This window comes from Citrus clementina, unplaced genomic scaffold (assembly GCF_000493195.1).
Source record: "Citrus clementina cultivar Clemenules unplaced genomic scaffold, Citrus_clementina_v1.0 scaffold_5, whole genome shotgun sequence".
NCBI lineage: Eukaryota > Viridiplantae > Streptophyta > Magnoliopsida > Sapindales > Rutaceae > Citrus > Citrus x clementina.
This window is the reverse complement of record NW_006262201.1, coordinates 33,009,340-33,027,806: the sequence shown is the minus strand read 5'-3', so window position 1 is coordinate 33,027,806 and position 18,467 is coordinate 33,009,340. Positions and strand designations below refer to the sequence as shown.

At 36.6% G+C, this 18,467-nt stretch overlaps 2 protein-coding genes across 7 annotated transcripts; both read right to left on the bottom strand.

The window, feature by feature from the left end:
• Nucleotides 1–181: 181 nt before the first annotated feature.
• LOC18040444 (protein ALWAYS EARLY 2) lies at nt 182–11,290 on the bottom strand. 5 transcript variants are annotated; one of them, XM_024183235.1, is made up of 21 exons: nt 11,048–11,290; nt 10,264–10,377; nt 9,757–9,852; nt 9,515–9,577; nt 8,805–8,882; nt 7,917–8,091; nt 6,776–7,041; nt 6,307–6,676; nt 5,905–5,982; nt 5,426–5,712; nt 5,286–5,342; nt 4,520–4,846; nt 4,267–4,445; nt 3,849–4,131; nt 3,071–3,274; nt 2,479–2,640; nt 2,086–2,229; nt 1,786–1,980; nt 997–1,119; nt 829–906; nt 316–697 (listed from the first exon to the last, which is right to left on the bottom strand). In XM_024183235.1, the coding sequence occupies exons 2-21, from the start codon at nt 10,360–10,362 to the stop codon at nt 530–532; spliced, it is 3,432 nt and encodes a 1,143-aa protein (XP_024039003.1). In that variant the 5' UTR covers nt 10,363–10,377; nt 11,048–11,290; the 3' UTR covers nt 316–529. The 5 variants fall into 5 exon arrangements, with proteins under 5 accessions (XP_006433345.1, XP_006433343.1, XP_006433346.1 ...); XM_006433282.2 differs by having other exon boundaries at nt 182–697; nt 829–1,119; XM_006433280.2 differs by having other exon boundaries at nt 182–697; nt 829–1,119; nt 2,119–2,229.
• A 1,808-nt stretch (nt 11,291–13,098) lies between these two features.
• On the bottom strand, nt 13,099–17,184 carry LOC18040710. Of its 2 annotated transcripts, none has more exons than XM_024184940.1 (5): nt 16,419–17,184; nt 16,187–16,322; nt 15,343–15,695; nt 14,937–15,035; nt 13,099–14,753 (listed from the first exon to the last, which is right to left on the bottom strand). In XM_024184940.1, exons 1-5 carry the CDS (start codon nt 17,114–17,116, stop codon nt 13,481–13,483), a joined length of 2,559 nt encoding a protein of 852 aa, XP_024040708.1. In that variant the 5' UTR covers nt 17,117–17,184; the 3' UTR covers nt 13,099–13,480. The 2 variants fall into 2 exon arrangements, with proteins under 2 accessions (XP_024040708.1, XP_006433340.1); XM_006433277.2 differs by having other exon boundaries at nt 16,187–16,304.
• Nucleotides 17,185–18,467: the final 1,283 nt, after the last annotated feature.

Sequence of the window (18,467 nt, the reverse complement as noted above, 5' to 3'; positions counted from 1 at the left end):
CATGAAGATTAAACCGACATGTGCAATATTACATGTCATAAAATTTTCTAAAATTGTTACTTAATCTTTTACATTAGTGGAAAACTTAAGCCTTGGTGTCAAGATGCAGAAACTCTTTAACATGAAATTTTCGTAAAAAAATTATAGAAAACAAATCACAATTCACCTTGTTACCATTGCATATTTGATATACTCCCTTTCCTCTTTTAACATAATGTGAAAGAAAGACGCAGAGCTGGATTAAAACAGCATTCTCTCAGTTACAAAAGGAATTAAGGGAAAAGAGAGGGGTATAAAAGAGCAAAAGGGAAACCATGTCAATATTTTGAGGAGCATTACTCATCATATATCTATTAAATGGCTAGTCTCTGAATGAGTTTCGTTGAAACAAGAAAAATAATAGCGAAACAAAAAGAAAGAAGGGGAGAGGGGGGTGTCAACAAAGCTGATAGCTACACCTGAAACCAAGATTTCGGCAGCATATTTACATGGTACGTGCACGCCTGACAGCGGAGGGTGAAGGGAAACATCAGATAGATGTCGGTATAAGAGCTAATATTTGGGTCTTAATCCTTCCCATGCACATTTCTATCTCCCGGTAGATGGGCAGATTCTGAGGACAGCATGGATGCAAACTTGAAACCGCAGAATCAATTATCTGAGCCACATCGGCTGGCGTGTGCCGCTCAGTACATGTCTGCATATTACAAGAAAAATTCTATTATTTCTTTTCATTCAATTGAAACAAAATATTTCCACTTCCAATTATTTTCAAGGAGCATGACAGGACTATTGTTTTTGAGAGAGAGAGAGAGAGACTTCAGTTACCTGTATCATGAGCAAAGTAGCCACACATGAAGTGATAAGCTCAGATGGAATTTGTGCCTCGTTTTTGTCAGACACATCCTGCAATTTGGTACCAGAAGCATTATTTGTAGGCTGGGGATCACATGTGCCAGAGACAAAATGATTGTGGTGACCCAAACTGCCATTGACCTGCTCTGGAGATCTGATCACTGATACCCTAGGATCAGATGTTAATTGCCGTTTATCTATATGATCCAAGGCTTCTCCAATCTTAGTATATGCATCTTCCCCTTCCTTCACAGTTGAAATTGCCTGAAAAACAAATTGCATCAGTCTACATACTAATAGATCCAGCTGATCCAGGCAATTAAATGAGAAGACAGCAATTTTGTTCGGTATTCAGGTAGCGCATTTATAGCTTAAGGTACAGCACTGAAGTGTTTGGTATACAAACACTATCTGCTTTGGCATGGAGGCTAAGTTGATTTGATCCATCACTAGTATGATGAAAAAAATTAATATTTTTACTATTTTGGTCAAAATTATTATTTAAAAGTCATAGTTATTATACACTATTAATTTTTTATTTTATAGTTACAGCTTTTTTATTCCAAAACAAGTGTTTAAAAGTTATAGCATCTCAAAACAAACAGGGTCCTAGATTACTAATTCCATAACTCACAGGTTAATCTTATGAATAGGCCCCGCAAGAAGAATGAGTCACAGTTGCACAATTAAACATAAATAACTACAATTATTATCTTTTTTTTTTTTTTGGTTGTGTGTGTGTTGTGTGTGGGGGGTAAGCAATGGTTAGTTTAGTTACATTAATATCCAAAGATTATGGCAAACAGGGAAGAGAAAGCTAGTTTTCAAAATTAATGGATAAAAAACCATTTCTATCATTATTAGCTAAACGAGCGGCCAAATCTGAGGCAGACAAATAAATAGCTCATTCAGGAAAGAGCGTCTCAGTACCTTGACAGCAGCATCTACCATTGTATGTGCTTTTAATCTTGAGCCGTTGACTATTTCAGCTACAGCAGATCCTGATTCTTGTGAGACGTGAGAATTATCAAGCATTTTAACATTGGCTGGGTGCATTGGCCAAGATGGCCGAGAGCTTTCTGGGTGAGTATTACATTGCCTCACTTGGAGTAAAGCAGAAGAAGCCTGCATATCAAAACAATCAATCAAAGATCGCCGCCATGTCAAAGTATGGAATTGTAAACTGAGATAGCATGAAATGCCAAAACATAATTCACGGAAGCCACATGCCTGGTCATTGGCTTCCTTTAGCTGTACAAGTACCGTAGCGATATGCTTCTTGAGAGGTTCGGAATCTTTTAAAGAGCTTTCTCCACCATTTTGGCTTTCCAATATATCATTGTTAGTGTTCTTAAGCTCCATTAACAGCGCTTCCTACGGCATTGGAGAATAACAAAAGTTCTATGAAGTTAATGCAATTCCAAGAATGATCTTATATTAGTAAATTATGGAAGACAACCAAAAATGAGCAGAAACGCAAAAATAATGCCAGATGACTTGGCAAAAACTTGGATAACCAGAAAGATGGACAAAAGATTGATCATATTATCATATAGTCAGACTTATATGGACTCGGCAAAATCTATGCTTAACAATGATAACATGAAAATGTATGAAAATAACCTTCTTGGAAAGAGCGCGGTTCACCTCAGAAAGAGCCCGTACTGTAGCTTCTCTTGCTTGGATCTGTGGCACCGTACAAAGTTGACCATAGGCTGCCTGCTGTGCACTAACGATGTCAGTGGCCAATGATTTTGCTTGTGGAAGAGCATGGTTCATATCCCCCTGGGCAAAGTGCCAGAAAATCATAGTTAAATCTATTAGTAAGAATTGTGCCACACAGTCTAAATATTCAAATTAGGATGAGCAGATACAGGCCACATGGTGAATAGGCAGGCTTTGAATTTATGATTCAACTACTAGTAGACTGCCTATCATGACACTATTTCCATACATCTCCATCAATATCCAACACCAGGCAGCCCAATGTTTTATTTTTATTTCCTTGTTTGTCTTAATCAGCAAAAACAGCTCCCATATTTTGTTAAAGTGCTGACACTAGAACTTAAGTTAAAAATAGAACATGCTAAAAAATATTTATTTCCAACTGAAATACAAAATGTAAAGAAAAGAACAAAATAAGGATTTCGGTGAACTGAATAGACTTCAGAGGTTCACTAAAATATATTGATACGAGCTAAATGAGGATTCATACCTTTGCCTGCTTTTGTAAGGTATTTGGGAGAATTGGTGCTTTCTCCAGATGCCCATCAGAAGCAAATAACATGGGGGAACCGAAATTAGGATGACCATTCACTTGCAATTCTTTAGATATTGCTGAGAACTTATCAGCACTGATCTGTCTTCTAAGAGCTTCTGGCATGTTATCCAGTGGATTTGAAGGCATGCTATCAATATCCTGTCAAATGTATTTCCTAATTACCCGCATGTAAAAGAAAACTACAATGATGTAATATATAATTCATTTACCGGGACAGCAAGTTTACAATCTATGAACATGAGAACAATGGAGAAATCATAAGAAATAAAAACACCAGAAGATATAAATACACACACAAAATCATTGTCTAAAGAGCACATAAAACTCAACAGACAAAATAACTGTATTCACTATCTTCTGAATACAAACTGTTTTCACGACCAGCTAATTCACCATTATACTCATTTCGGGCTAATTTACAGTGTCATAACAAGATGATCAACTCATTTCATAGCACCGAGACCCAGCCACAGGACCCAACCATTGTAGTTTGTTCAAACAATACGATCAGCTAGATTAGTATTTAAGCAAAAACAGGGAGCCTCATCTTCAAATTATACAGCCAGCAATACTGAAATCCACTTAAAAGAAGCTAACACCCAAACCATCCCTCGTGCTTTGATCCTCTAAACCAACGAATCATAAACAGATGCATATAGTGCAACGAAGACAAGATGAAAATGAAATAGCAATGTCAAGAAAACATAATTACCATGACAAATTCAACTCCTAACTCAGGACGGTCGAACTGAACCCTACACTTATCATGATCAATTGTGAGTACACTCCCATCATGCAATTCCCTTGTTTTGGGATGAATAGCAATCACTCTCTGTCCAACAGATAAAGGCCGTGGTAAATCTCTTGGAAGTCCTTCCCTTACACCAGTGCGGAGTTCAGCATAATGTTTTCTCACAGATTCTCGATATTGTTTAAGTTTCTCTCTTTCATCGTGTAGAAAGCGTTTAGAAAGCCTTCGAGGTTTGCCAAGGGAACTGTATCAAGCAACAGTTGCAATGTAAATCATCCATGTCATTGTTATTCCCTATAAAATTATTTCATAAATGTTTAAAAGTAGATACATAGCAGTTTGAGGGAGAGAGGGAGAGAAAGAGAGAACAAACAATCACCTTCTTATGACACCCCATTCAACACGAGTAAGCCTTGGGATGTGCCCAAGTCCAACATGATTTAAGTACTCCACAAACTCCCGGTTAGAAAACCAGGGGTAATCAATTGCACTGTAGAACCACTCAAAAGTGCACCATCTACGCACCATATTAGATGACAGACAACCAGAAAGCTTCTCCTGCAAATTCAACAAAAGTAAAAGAAAATTTAGTAAAATGGAAAACCGAGTCTACTCAAGATGTAAAGAATTACCTTCACGGAGAGCAGTCTGTCTTCCTGTGAGAGAGAGTTTTTGTTAGGTTGGGTTTTTAAACTATTCTCAGAAAACTTCATCTCTTTTGAGCTCAATTTTCTCTTTAAATCCATCTTACGTCTACTTTGATGTTTGGTAGGTAAGCTAGCTGGGCTAGCAACAGGAGCTTGTGCAGTTGGTGCCACCAAATCGATACTTGCTCTGTTCTGGTCATTAACAGAAGAACCTTCCAACACTCGCCCTGGCTTCCATTGTTTGGATTGAGCAGAATTTTGACTGGTACGTTTACCTTTACTGGCAAATTTATTATGTTCTTCAGCTAAGGCCTACAGCAGATGAGCATAAGAAATGAAAAAAAAAAAAAAAATTTATTAGTTTGATTGACCAGAGATCATTTGCATCCAGTACTGATTGACAAATTCCCAATAAATATAACCAAAGAACCACTCCAAGTGTGAGAAAACTTTGTCATGCTTGCTTTTTAGTGAATTGACATATTTGGCATCCCCATGTCTCAAACGTAGAGGAAAATAAATCATAGGGGAACACATACATAATTATAAGCCCAGGTGATGACATTATTGTGAACCAAAACGATATACGCATAACGGATAGAAGAAAGAATCTTGCACGACTAGTAAGCATATTTTGTTGTGTAAAATTAACCTAGGAAACAATAGCATTATCAAATCAACCATAATATATATTGCTCACAGAGAAACATGAATAGATACGATGTGCCAAAAACGTTAAATGATTGACTACCTCACTCTCCAAAGTTCTTGTCATATGGGTATCCGTCAGAGCTTCAGAATTTGATATCTGCAACATACAAGAATTAGCTCTTGTCATGCCACAAACCCTGAACAGACAATCACAGCGAAGAGAACTTGTCCTAATATTACCTTCTTTGAGAGAACAGGTTTCCGTTTCCTTTTCGACATACTATTTGGAGGCTCAGGCTGTTCTTTCACTTCTGCAACAGTTTCAACATCATTGCCCGAGTATCTCCCAAGTTTAGACTTCCTAGGGATAATATCCTCAGCTTCAGTTATTGTATTCAGTGCCTTCTCTTTTGGCCCTAAATGTTTAATTTTCTCTTTGGGATGACTTGTAGATGTTTCCTCAGGTGCACTAGACTTGTCATCTATATCAAATGCAGTTCGTTCTTCCTTCAACTGCACAGATGATTCTATACAAAGCAGAGAAACAACAAAGACAAGGGGGAATATTCAGCATTTCAAAATGGGAGGGGAAGAAAAGCATTCTATTATCAAAATATACGACAGTAGATTATAAAAATTTGAATTTGACCACACAGGCAGATAATTGAGAGAAATGATGAAAGGGGGAAATCCATGAACTAAATGCATTAAACATTTACCAGATTCCATGGTAGAGTCTGGAAGCATCAAAGACAAATCAGCCAATGTTTGTAAAGCATTTAAGGCAGTGCTCTCATCTGCATTAATAGTTACAAGAATCAGATATTGAAAGCAACATTGACACATAGTAGCAAGACAATCCTTTAAGTATTGTGATAGCTCAACACAGTTCAGGAAGACCAATAACAGTGAAAAGAATAAGCAACAACATGGTTCGACAATATATTGACACATAGTGCAATAAGCACAATGCATACAACATCTAGGTCACTTTGTATTATCTTTTTGTTCTTTTTTTTTTTAATTTTCTTAATTTCCTCTTTTATGCAAAACTAGATTTTTGATTATGTTGACTCATCGAACCATAAAAATTATCAATTTCTAAGCTCTGTGGTTTATACCTCCAAAGAAAAGCTTCTTGCTTCTCTTCCTCTGCATCTGCAGAGGGAGATGATCATTTTTTGCATTTGAAATCTCACTGCCAACTTTCCCTTTACGAGAACTCAGACCTTCTTCAGTTCCACTACACGCTTCTCCCTCATCATCAGACAGACTGTTTCTGACCTCTTCAACTTTCATTTTCTTCCTGTAAAACTTTTTCCCTTTTTGGTGAACCTCAACAGTACCTACACCTTCCATATCCATCAAGGATTTTCTAGCTCTAGTATAAGCTCCATTTTCAGGTCTCCTGTTTAGGATTCTTGCTTCAGGGCAGCCTTCTTCGTTTAGAGCTTCACGGGCATCCGGATGAGCTGTCTCTGCTGGTGGGAACTATTCACATGTACAGGAAACGCAAACATTTATCTTATTATAGAATGACACAATAAGCATGAAAAAGAAAACTATCAAAATAAATAAACAGTCAAATACCATTTTATCCCAGATCTGGACTGGTGAGGATTTTCCATGCTCAGTTTTTTTATGCGGGCTCTGAGAAACTTGGGGAGATCCTCCCCTTTGTGATGCCTCAGTTAACGCCAATGCTGCAACATGCGCGACCTCATCGTCATTAGCATCAACAGCTGACCTCCGATCTTTTTTGTTCAGGGGAATATAATCATCTCTATCATCTTTCTTTTGTGAATATGAAACAGGGAAGCGAGGTGTCCTTTTCTTAACCGCACGAGGCTGATTACCTAAGATATATGAACCATCAATAGAGAAACTCAAAGTAAAATGGTGATAACTGTTGTTGTAAATATTGGATTAGACAAGTATGTTTCCACCATACATGAGATTAAAAAAATCTGAACACTGCTTCCTACACTTGATTTAGATGATAAGCAAATGGATAATATGCTGATAGAGAATCACACAGAAATAATCAACTTGCAACATCACCATTTTCTAGAAAATTTTAGGTTAGTGGAATTCTCATTGTCACTGAAGACCCCATCAATTAGAAAAAAAGCATAAGCTTGCTTGAGCATTCTGGATATCACTGCAGGATATGGCTGAAAGGGGAAGCCAGTTTCCTCCTAACCGTCCTACAAGACAGACATTTTACCCAAGAACTTGTCTGACTTTCTCATATAAACCCATTCAAGCTCCAGTTACACCTAGTGAAAAAGTCTACAGAGATGAGAAAAGAAGTTCATAATAAACAATCTGTGACACAAAAAAACATCCCCCAGAAAGAACATCCAACTAATCAATACTTATATGGATCAGAGCATTTAGTTGATACAACTAATTTATCCTATCCACTGAAATAATTACTTCTTCTCTTCAGTTACTTTTGTTAAAATTACTGCTTGACCTGCAACCAGAATTTAGGTAAGGGCCAATCAATAGTATTTGGATCTAACAACATTAAACTAAATGGACAATTAGCACTTCTCAAAACCTCTCAGCAAAGTTTTACCTTCCATTATTTAACATTTTCTCATTAGTCAGCAATGATAATATAGTTCGCCGCCACTTCCAACTAATTACATAAGCATAAAAAAAGAGTTCAAGAAAACCAGAATGATGATTCTCAGGAGCCAAACTAAATATCGTCATGCATTACCATCAATACGTGATCTCTTCAACAATGATAGACATCCACCGGTTGCAGCCATTGACCAGGACTGAGATATATCTTCCTTCGAGGCACTAAGCTGAACTTTTGCCCGCTTGCGTTTCTGGGATTTTCGTGGCATTTCAGAAGCATCATTGCTCTCTCTTTCACTATCACTTCCTTCCTGCCCATACAACACCAAAGAACTTATATAAATTGGTCGATAAATGGTACACGAACTAAAGCCAAACTACCCCTAGTTAAGGGGAAGAAAATTCTACATATGTTATATGCAGTAATATCACATGTAACTTACAGACACAAACGGAATCCTAAGAAATAAGAATCCCCATACATCTTTCAATCGGTCTAATGGGTGAATGAAATTTCAAATTGAGAGTATAAATTTATCTATTTTCAAATGGTAAGGTAGCAATTAATCAACCCAACATTATACTTCTCTACCAACAAATTAAAGGTACAATTTCAACTACAATACACACATGAAGACGTACACACATACATAATAGAAATGAAAAAGAGATATCAATAATAGAATAAATAAGTTGCTAATTTTTCTTTCTAACATCTTCTTCCACAGCTTTTGCATATTTACATCCAGAAAAGCAATTTTCTTTGACACTTAAAAGTTTTCTAGCCCTCCAAAGTTAACAATAGACTTCCACAGCGCATCAAACCATATTGACACACAGAAAAAAAATGATAAACGTATCCAATCTGTTTACACCATTAGTACCAAATGTCACAAATACACAACTTTAATAATACACAGGTACCGACAGAAGCAAATTTTGATTTACTGCATGCAAAATAGAGCTCAAACATCATAACAAAAAATAAAGTTGATATTTCAAAAACTTATGTATCCAATCTCACCATGACATTATAGTGATCAGTCATCATGGCAATAAGGCCAACCACGGATGCAGTTCCCTCCGGCAGGGATAAGTATGCCTGAATATCAAAATAAGATAAACGTAAGCAAGGACACTCATACACAATGAACTTAACCTCAAGCAATTCAAGGGGGAAAAAAAATCAATGATCTATGTCATGCTTGTTTCAAAATCATCTCAAACATCAGAAATGTAAATTAAACCACGTCATCTATGCATAAATACAAAAGAGAAGTCCAATTCAAATCCTGGACCTTGCTCTTTCTAACCCACAATTCTTCCTAAGAAGGAACAGTATGAAGTCAAATTTTCAGATTCCCTAATAAATATCAGCTACGCAACTTGCAGTTATTTTCTCATTGAAAACTTAATAAGGAAGTGGTGAGCATTCACTAATACTCCAAAGGAAGAAGATGAAGAAAGATCACAATTTTCATGCAACAAGACCACTTCCTTCAACAGCCAAGCAAAATCCTGATGACAGATATTGTATGCAAATACTGTCATTGCAGATTGAAAAAAATAAAAGAATGAGTACTCACATTCACTTATTAACCAGTCCAAATCAAGTTAAATACAGAAAGACTCGTGAATAAAACCAAAACCAAAAGCATGGAAGATTACAAAACCCATGATTACAACTACTTATTTGAGTAAGCAACTAAGCAAGCAATGCAGGAGTATATTTACCCGGTTCATATTGTAGAGGGCCTCTACCATTTCCGCAGATCTATTACGAACTTGAGCAGCCACCTGAACATAAATCAAAATAAATGATTTATACCACCAAAAGGAAAATGAAACATACCACACAAATATGTAGAGAGATTTTACAGGTTAAACATTACTGTCGGAATCTAACAAAAAGAAGTACAGAATTAACAATGCAACAGAAACACTGATGTTATACCAGGATTTGGATAATTCCTTACCTTCTTCCAATCTTTCCCATAGTTTCGGTAGGCTTCATAAAAACGCTGAAGCTCCCCCTTGCTCCATTGAGGTCCTAACTTATCCGACAATTTCTTCTTCAAAGCACAAAAGTCAATAGTCAACAACATATTGAAGGAGAAGTAAAGTGAAAATTTTAAAAGGCAGAACTCCAGGCAACAAAAAAAAAAATTCCTTCAAAAAAAGTTGTAAAAAATTCTTCACTGAAATAGCAGACTCCAGTCTGAATTCTACCATTCCAAAAGTTCCTGCACCTAAGATCAGTGGTCAGCAAGTGAAAACAACTCTCAACTAACATTCTTCCACTCTATTAGATAGTCACAGTAACCAGTTAGCAAGAGCATCAAAGAATCAATCAACACACTGAGAGATTTTTACATGCACAGAAGTAAATAAACAAAATTGCAAGATACATGCAGTTCAGTTCAGTTTAGTTTGCAGTCACACAGTCTGAACACATGGCTCCAGGGGATAAATCAAAGACTCACCTTTTGCTTGCTTTTGCTTGGACTGATGACATCCTTAGCGGGAGAGACCTCATTTGCGTATCGCTTATTCACACTTCTAGATTTTCTCGTAGGAGCCATCAATAGTTTCGCTATCTGAAAGAAATCAATAATAGATTATCAACAAAATGGTCTAAAATATCCACACTTCAAAGGCTTCACTCTTTTACCAAGTCGTTGATTACAAACTGATTATATTATTTATATATAATAACAATTTGAAAAAAAAAAGAAATTTCTTTTTAAAAAAAGGCATAAAAATTTCGATCAAAATCAGAGATACTAAGAGAAGCCGACAATTCAAAATTTACTTCAAAACACCACCAGTACATTAAAAAAAAAAAAAAACCTGCATTTTTTTAATGAGAAAATAAAATTTTCAAAACCACTTTCAAAAAGACAAGGAAAGACCAAAAAATTGAACCGAATTGGAACTCGAAACTCAGTAAAACACAAAGCGAATCAGTTTCAGAACACAAAACCGGTTCAAAATCCACTAACAAATCAACAAAGCCACTCTTAAGAAAGACCAAAATTCAAATTTCACGCGTATTCGTAAAACCCCTAGATTCAAATTCACCAGCAAAACCCAAATGTAAATCCCTTAAACAGTTAACAAAATCAGTCTTTTAATAAAAAAACAGTTTTGACACAGAAAAACCTCATATTTTCAAAATTTAGACCCAAAAAATAAAACAAAATAATCAAATTTAAATTCAGTGACAGTTTAAACCCTAATTTTACAGATCGGAGACTCAAAACCCACCGTTTTTGTAATTCACGCGATCTGAAACAGAAAGAATCACTCATAGAAAGAGATGGAGAGAGATAGAGAGGGAGGAGGAGAGAGGTAGAGGGTCTTCATAGAGAGCACCAAAAAAAATCAAAATTAAAACTTTATAAAAGAGGAAGAGGAAAATTTATTTTAAGAGTGAGGGGTTGCCGCGAAACTTGAATATAAAGAGGGTTAAGCCAATGAGATTGTGCTTTTGTTTTTCATGATTTTGTTTTCCGGTTTGTTTGATTGTTTTGTGATGAATGTTGAGGAGTCGGTGACCGTACACGTAGTAAGTTGGAGTGTGATGGAGGGTTGGATTTGGGTTTGGTTGGGCTGAGGTTTGGGGGGATAATTGTAGGAGATCAAATTTGAAATGTGGTGCGATATTACGCCATCGACGTCGTTTTATTCTCAAAGTGTACCTCTTGTTTTTTATTAGCTCTTGACCGTCAAGTCGTGAACGTAACACGTGGGAGACGAATGCATGTGATTTGGGTTTTGTCTTAAGGTTTGGTGGGGTTAATTGTAGGTGATTGAGTTTGAATTGTGGCACAAAATCCAAACGTCGACGTCGTTTTACTATTTTATATCTCGCTTTATTCTCACAACCTTTTGTCCCGATATTTTTATTGCAAAACTTATGCATTGAGTAAATAAAATTTCATGTCTATCAGTCGAGCACTGATGTTAAAACCTAAAAAAAAAAAGAATTAAACAACCGTGCGTCATATGATTTTAATGAAAAAAATAAAATGATGAATTAACATTATAACACCACATAATGTTATATTTCACGAATTTATTATTTCTTTCTCATTTTTCCTATGAATAATATAATATACATAAAAATATTATCTGTAAATCCTAATTTGTTTTGATATGTCAAAATGATTGTTAATGGAAAAAATTTAATGTTTAAGAATAATTATAGAGTCACAAGCTTTATGTATAATTTCGATTTTTTCAGCAAAAGATTTTTAAAAATAATAATAATAATAATAATTAAGGAATTCATTTAGATTAAATTTAAATGATTTTATGCACTAGTTAGTGTTTGAATCGAATAAACAATAAGCATTTTATTGATATACGATATATAAACTTTGCGTACTTTCTTTTTCAAGTCTAGAAAAGACAGAATGATTCCAGGAAACGACTTGTGTTTCATATGAAACTTACGTTAATACATTTACCAATTACCATCATAAACGGAGAGCTACGCTTTAACTGCTACCACCATTAGCCTCGTCGCCACCATCTTCAGCCTGCAGCTTTACCTGTTCAGGCAACAGAAAATACAAAGCTTGTAGTCAGCCGACAATAATAAGAAACTAAAAACATGTCCACATGTTCAAATAATTTTTATTTTCAATTTTCTGCTTTACCTTCTCGATCAGTAAACTCAAGTTTCCTTCTTCACCTCCTTCAGCCAGGTACACACTCCAGCAATCTATTTCAACAATACAGTCGATTCCCATTCCCTCAGCAACATCTAACCAGCCATGAACTTGCAATTTGAAGGGGCTATTCGATGCCGATGTGCTCTTTAGAGTCACACTAGTACCAAAAATCGTGAGTATAAACAGCAATCACCAATCCCTCATGTATTTTGTTTCGTTAAGGACTGAGGTAGTTTCCCAACTTGAGTTTCCAACCAGAATTAGACCTTGCCTGCATTCATTTTTTGACCCTTTTTTTATGAACAAGTATTTCAACTCCCCAGCTGACGGACTGTAAAGAATATGCGCTGGTTTCGGGTCCTCCATTTTCTTCTGTCCTCTTTTCCGAATGTCGTAACTGATACAAAATTTACACGGCCCAAATCTGCAAAAGTTACATGCAAAAGATATACTCAACTATGCAGTTCACGGCAAATTGCATGGTCATGCACGAAAGCATGATTCACTTTTAGTCTCACTAAAAACAATTAATTAAGCACCTTTCAACAAATTAAGATGATGTGATTTTATTTTCGCTCAGCTGAAAAGATGATGTGATTTTATTTTCAACAAATTAAGCTTAATGAAACAATCTTCAAATATATCATATGTTTGATTTGAATAAAGAAATTTGTTCAAAAGCAGCAATACATAACCCTTATAAATGGACTGACTACAAAAACTTTGTGCAGCTCCTACAAAGAAAGAAAAATTTCAGTAGAACGAGCAGCATTTTGACTACATTTTATCAAAGGAGAAACTTTAAACTTCTAAAGAGATGGCTGGTCAGAACTTGTTTGTGGCAGTCGATAGCAGCGGCAGCAGTCATGCAACAACAAAAAACCTCCACTGGTTCATTTGATTCAGGGTTACCTCTGGAGGCAGGCTTCAAAAGCATAAATTCTACTGACCACTGATTTTGGGAACAGATTGCAAATGTAAACCAGCAGAACTTGATCAAGCTTAGTCATACAGCTTAGATCTATCTTTCAATAACACGCCTGCTATTTCTAAATTCCCCAGCATCAACATTTGCATCCAAATTATTCTTGTAAGACCTTCCACGTTGTGCTTTTCCATATCCTCCTCGCTTCTGTCCCCTGGAATTCCGCGGATCACCCCTTCTGTCATTCTTTCCCCATCCATCATCTTCATTACTTTGAAATCCTCTATGATCACGATGAGACCCTCGAGATGATCTATTAAGATGGTCATTTGGAGAGTCCCTTCTACCAGCCATCTTACCTCTGGATCTAAACTGGTTATCACTAACAAAGCGAAAATCTCCACGGCCTTTATAATTGTTTCCTTGTCCATGAGGTTCTATCTTATTCCCTCTAGATCTGTTTCTATGCGATTGTAAGTCATTGGCGTCAGATTCTGAATCAGAAAAGGATCCATCTTCCATGTCAGAACTGGCCCTGCCCTTAAATTTCCCACGAGAAACCTGTTTGTTTCCTTTAGTTCGCTTAGATCTGAAATCCTCTTCAAAATCATCTTCCAGATCTGAATGGAGACCATATTCATCATCTGAGCCAAAGCTCAATCCTCTAGATGGACCTGTTGAACCTCTATCTCTATCTCTATGTTTGGAATGAGCAACATGACTGGATTTCCAGTTGGGATGCACTGCGAGATCTTCATTGGTATCAAAACCCACTTCATCATCATCAGAGTCAAAGAAAGCTGCTTTTTTACGTGTGGGTTTAGATGGCTTACGGCGAGATGGAGGAGTTGCCTCGTGAGTGTAATTTTTGCTCGAGCCCACGCCTTCTTCATCAGAAAACCCGTCAGAAAAATCATTTGAAGAAACCTTCCTTAGTGGATGATTATTCTGAGTGTCTATCTCATAACTGTCAACATCATCTTCATCATCAAAATCATCAAAACCCATTCGAGGTCTGCCGGTACCAGGATCAGAATATTCTTTCTCAGGGGTCCTTGCAAGTCCTCTGGCTCTATTGAAATCATCATTATACCCTCTAAAATTTTCTTCCTGAGCTAAAGGCAGGTCTTCACTTCTAGCTTGGGAATCTGCATACTCAAAAGCAGCAACATCTGCTCCATCTGATTCATCATCATCAAAGTTAAAATTCCAGGCATTTGAAACTTCTTGCCGGCCGGCAGTCCTCTCCAGATTCATTTCTGAACCACGTTGCCTCTCTGGCATTTTATTCTCCATAAAATCATCAGGTGGACGTTTACAGTCACAATGAAAACATGCCATATTTCTCCTATAATTTAAGAAGTTGCACCTGCCATAGCATAGAACCAACAATAAGCAATGCAAGAAACTCTAAAACTTGTTGCATGTACCCTATTTACCCTCTACTTTATAGCATCTCCATTCATATACTGCAACAATACTTCAAAACCATTAAATTTGCCAAAGTAGAATCAACAAGGACAATAAAGTTTCAAGGTGCATTGGAACTTACTGAGGACATTCCCATTCTCCTGGAAGCAGCTGCCTCTTTGGCCGCTTGGCATCACATTGTAGGCACACAGTATTCTTTGCAAAATTCATGAAATCACACCTGAGATCAATATGCAGCACTTTAGTATGTTACAACATATTTTCAGTCCCAAACAATTTAGCAGCTGGAAACATTTTTAGGCGTAAAAGATTTTCAGTGCTTCTAGAAAATGGTGGATGACAACCTATTATATCACTATAAATTTATACATGGACAGCCGCTCAATGCACCTTAAAGAATGCTACAGAAAGTAAATTATGTCTCAAGAAAAAATTCTATTTGAATATTGTATGTATGCTCTAACGAATCGGAATCCTCATTTAGATTTAAAAAGAAAATGAGAAGATACTGAAAAGAGGTTACATACTTCGGACAGAGCCAATCTCCTTTTTTCATCTCAATGTCATCCCGTCCAACTCGTTTCTTTGGTGGTGGAGGAGGTTGCTTAACTTTTGGAGGAGGCTTCTTTATAACTGGAGGAGGAAGGTTTGGATCTATTGCAACAGCACTGAACTTGACAATCTCGTGAAGCAACTTACGAACAGCATTCTTTACAGACTTTCGTTTCAAGAGGTCCTTATTGGCCACTGATCCATTCACAGGGTCAAAACCATAAGTCAATAGAACACGCACAACATCAACGGTCCGTGCTTCATCCTCTTTATTTGTCAACAGATATGCTCTTTCACAGGAGCTTCTCAAGCTGCAGGAACTACAGACCTGATATGATCAAATGGCAATCATTGAAAGAACAATTCATAATTAATTTGAAAATTACAGATGAGTATGACCATATGAGCAAGGAAAAGAAAATAACAGAAGAAAAGACGTAAATTGCAAAACATTCAAAAGGCTAAAACCAAAACTGAATCACACAAACGAACATAATCTAAACGATAAACTGATACTTATAACATGTATGTATCTTCTAGACGCTGATGGTTTTCAGTTCAGAAGTCAAATATCCAAAATCTTGAAATATACTCGTCTCACAAGCAACAATCCAATTTACACACGTGATTGAATGGAAAAAGTCCATTAACTTTAATGATTGTCCCTAATCCTGAGCAAGAAAAAATATTGACATGCTAGGAAATTATAAACAATAAAACGGCTAAAAGGGATTTTATAAGTGATTAGACATAGGTTCAGTACTTCCTTACGAAGCTAGCAAACAAAACACCAAGTTAAGGACAAGAAGTAACACTTACATCTCCTTCATCAAGATGGACATGCTTCCTCAACAGCTTTGCAGAGAAAACAACCTTCTTGTCAGCACTCGGGCATCCATAGCCAACCAAATTTTGAATGTCCTGTCTCGATAAGGACCTGAAACCAACATTCTGTCTAAGCTCATAAAGTAAACATCCACCACCACCAAGTATGCTAATGCAAACATAATTTCATTCCACAAAGCAAGCAAGGAAGTTTCAATCCACAAACCTCAAGATATCAAACCGGTCCTTCCCAAAATTCAAGCATGCGGTCTGAACAGTCTTGAAATCATTAAAATCAATTCCAACATCATCAACAACATCCTCAACAACATCACTAAACCCTAAATCTTTCACCATTTTAACCTCATCTTTTCTCCTATGATCAAAGTAATTCTGTTTCACCAATCTCTCCATAAACTCTATCCACTCCGGCCACGGATGCACTAACTCCACTTCCTTTCTCACCGATTCCTTCTTTTCAACGCTAACATTTTCTGGGTTTTGTTGTGAACCGGAAACAACTTCTGGGTTTTCACTTACTTCAGAAACAATTTCCGGGTCCCCTTGCTTCTGCGCACCGACAGTTTCTAGGGTTTCATGTGTTAGCTGCTGCTGCTGCTGCTGTTGTTGTTTTGATTGGCGCCAAGCTCTAATTCTCTGGAGGGTTTGGTCGCTTTCTTGTTTTTGTTTCTCAATTTCGTAGATTTGGTCTAAAACGAAGCTCATGCGAGAGGAGAGTGAACCGGGTTTCGCTTGTGGGTCCAACGACGAGGACGGGTTTGGCGTTGGGTTGTTGGAAGTGGAGAAGGGTTTTGTAACGGTGACACGGAGACCATTAAAATGGGGTTTAGGGTTTTTGAAGGTTTTCGAAGAGAGTGAAAGGCGTCGTAGGAGGAGGAGAGAGAATGGAGTTTGTTGCGACATTTTCACAATTCAATGAGGTAAACCCTCCATTGAAATGAGAACACTGAGAACGACTCAGAGATACCAAAAGCTTAAACTAAAACCTCAACGCAGGAGGAGGAAACTTCACCAAGGAAATAATTGGGCCCAAAAGAAAGTATATTGATTAAGCCCAACACAAATAGGCTCTTTCACCCAAATTTGTTGCTCCAATAACACCCACTCATAGTCTTCTTTAAACCCCACCCCTGTGTGTGTGTTTGGGCGTGCATGTACAAAATCTAGAAGTATAATTTAACGTTACATCAGTAACCTCACCGTAGCTCTTGGCAAGTTATATCCAAGAATAAGTTGGCTAACAAAATTAAATCTAGAAATATCATATAATCGGATATATCTGATAAACAAAATACTAAATAGAGAATTTGCACTTAGTACTGATATAATGTTAAATTTAAATTTAATACAAATAGGTTCTCTCATTTGCTCTTAGTACTGATACAATGTTAAATTTAAATTTTTCATGTGTTACACATATTGCATTAAAATCATTAATCTTGCACTGTTGTGGTTGCTTTATTTTGTTTACATTTCATTATAATCTATCCGTGTCCATCACCAAAGTAGCAAGACCCAGTGGATTTAGTCAATTCACATAATGAAAAATAACTGTACTTTTACACATATATGTAACAGATGATCATAAATTTGCTTTCATATACGTAACAACAATGGATTTCAAAAAAAAAAAAAAAAAAAATGGACCGTTTTCAAAACTCGAAGAATGTATGCTGACATTCCATTACTCTCACTTTCATCAGATTCATTTTTTTTTTTCCCTTCCTTTGTGCGAAGTCTTCACATGCAAATGCAATGCTGCTAGAACAGAAGTAGAATTTGATCCTATTAACTAAAATGTTTGTTGGAGTTGCAGTGGGTAAGCATGTGCTGGGGAAGAGTACGTATGGTATATGAGCAGTATATGAGTAATGATTGTTTCTATAAATATGGCATGTTAAGTTTCCCTCACTAGTGAAAATGCATGATATAATATAAGTGTTTGAATTGGAAAACTGATGTTCTAGGGATTCTTGATTTCACTAACAAATAGGTGGATTATTTTGCTAGTAACAAATTAGACAGGGTGGAAAGCCTAAGCTTGGTGTTCTGTTTCTAAGATGAACAAAGTACCTAAGTATAAACTATTGGAGAGATTATTGTGTTACGGGATGAGCCCATGAGCCACTTTTTTTTTTTTTTTAATCAGACTTAACTGCTTCACTTGCACTTTGGGAAAACATGGATAGTTGTCGTATGCAACATAAAATCACTGGAAATGCTCGTAGATTGTGAGTTTGAAGAATCCATGAAG

Excerpts from the sequence above, each read along its gene's own strand:
- LOC18040444 (XM_006433282.2), bottom strand. The coding sequence starts at position 10,362 with ATGGCTCCTACGAGAAAATCTAGAAGTGTGAATAAGCGATACGCAAAT. Across the intron at positions 9,578-9,756 it reads ATGGGAAAGATTGGAAGAAG|GTGGCTGCTCAAGTTCGTAA; the intron begins GTAAGGAATTAT and ends ATTTATGTTCAG. Across the intron at positions 3,275-3,848 it reads TAGGAGTTGAATTTGTCATG|GATATTGATAGCATGCCTTC; the intron begins GTAATTATGTTT and ends TACATTTGACAG.
- LOC18040710 (XM_024184940.1), bottom strand. The coding sequence starts at position 17,116 with ATGTCGCAACAAACTCCATTCTCTCTCCTCCTCCTACGACGCCTTTCA. Across the intron at positions 15,036-15,342 it reads GGAGATTGGCTCTGTCCGAA|GTGTGATTTCATGAATTTTG; the intron begins GTATGTAACCTC and ends TATTGATCTCAG. Across the intron at positions 14,754-14,936 it reads GGAGAATGGGAATGTCCTCA|GTGCAACTTCTTAAATTATA; the intron begins GTAAGTTCCAAT and ends ATGCTATGGCAG.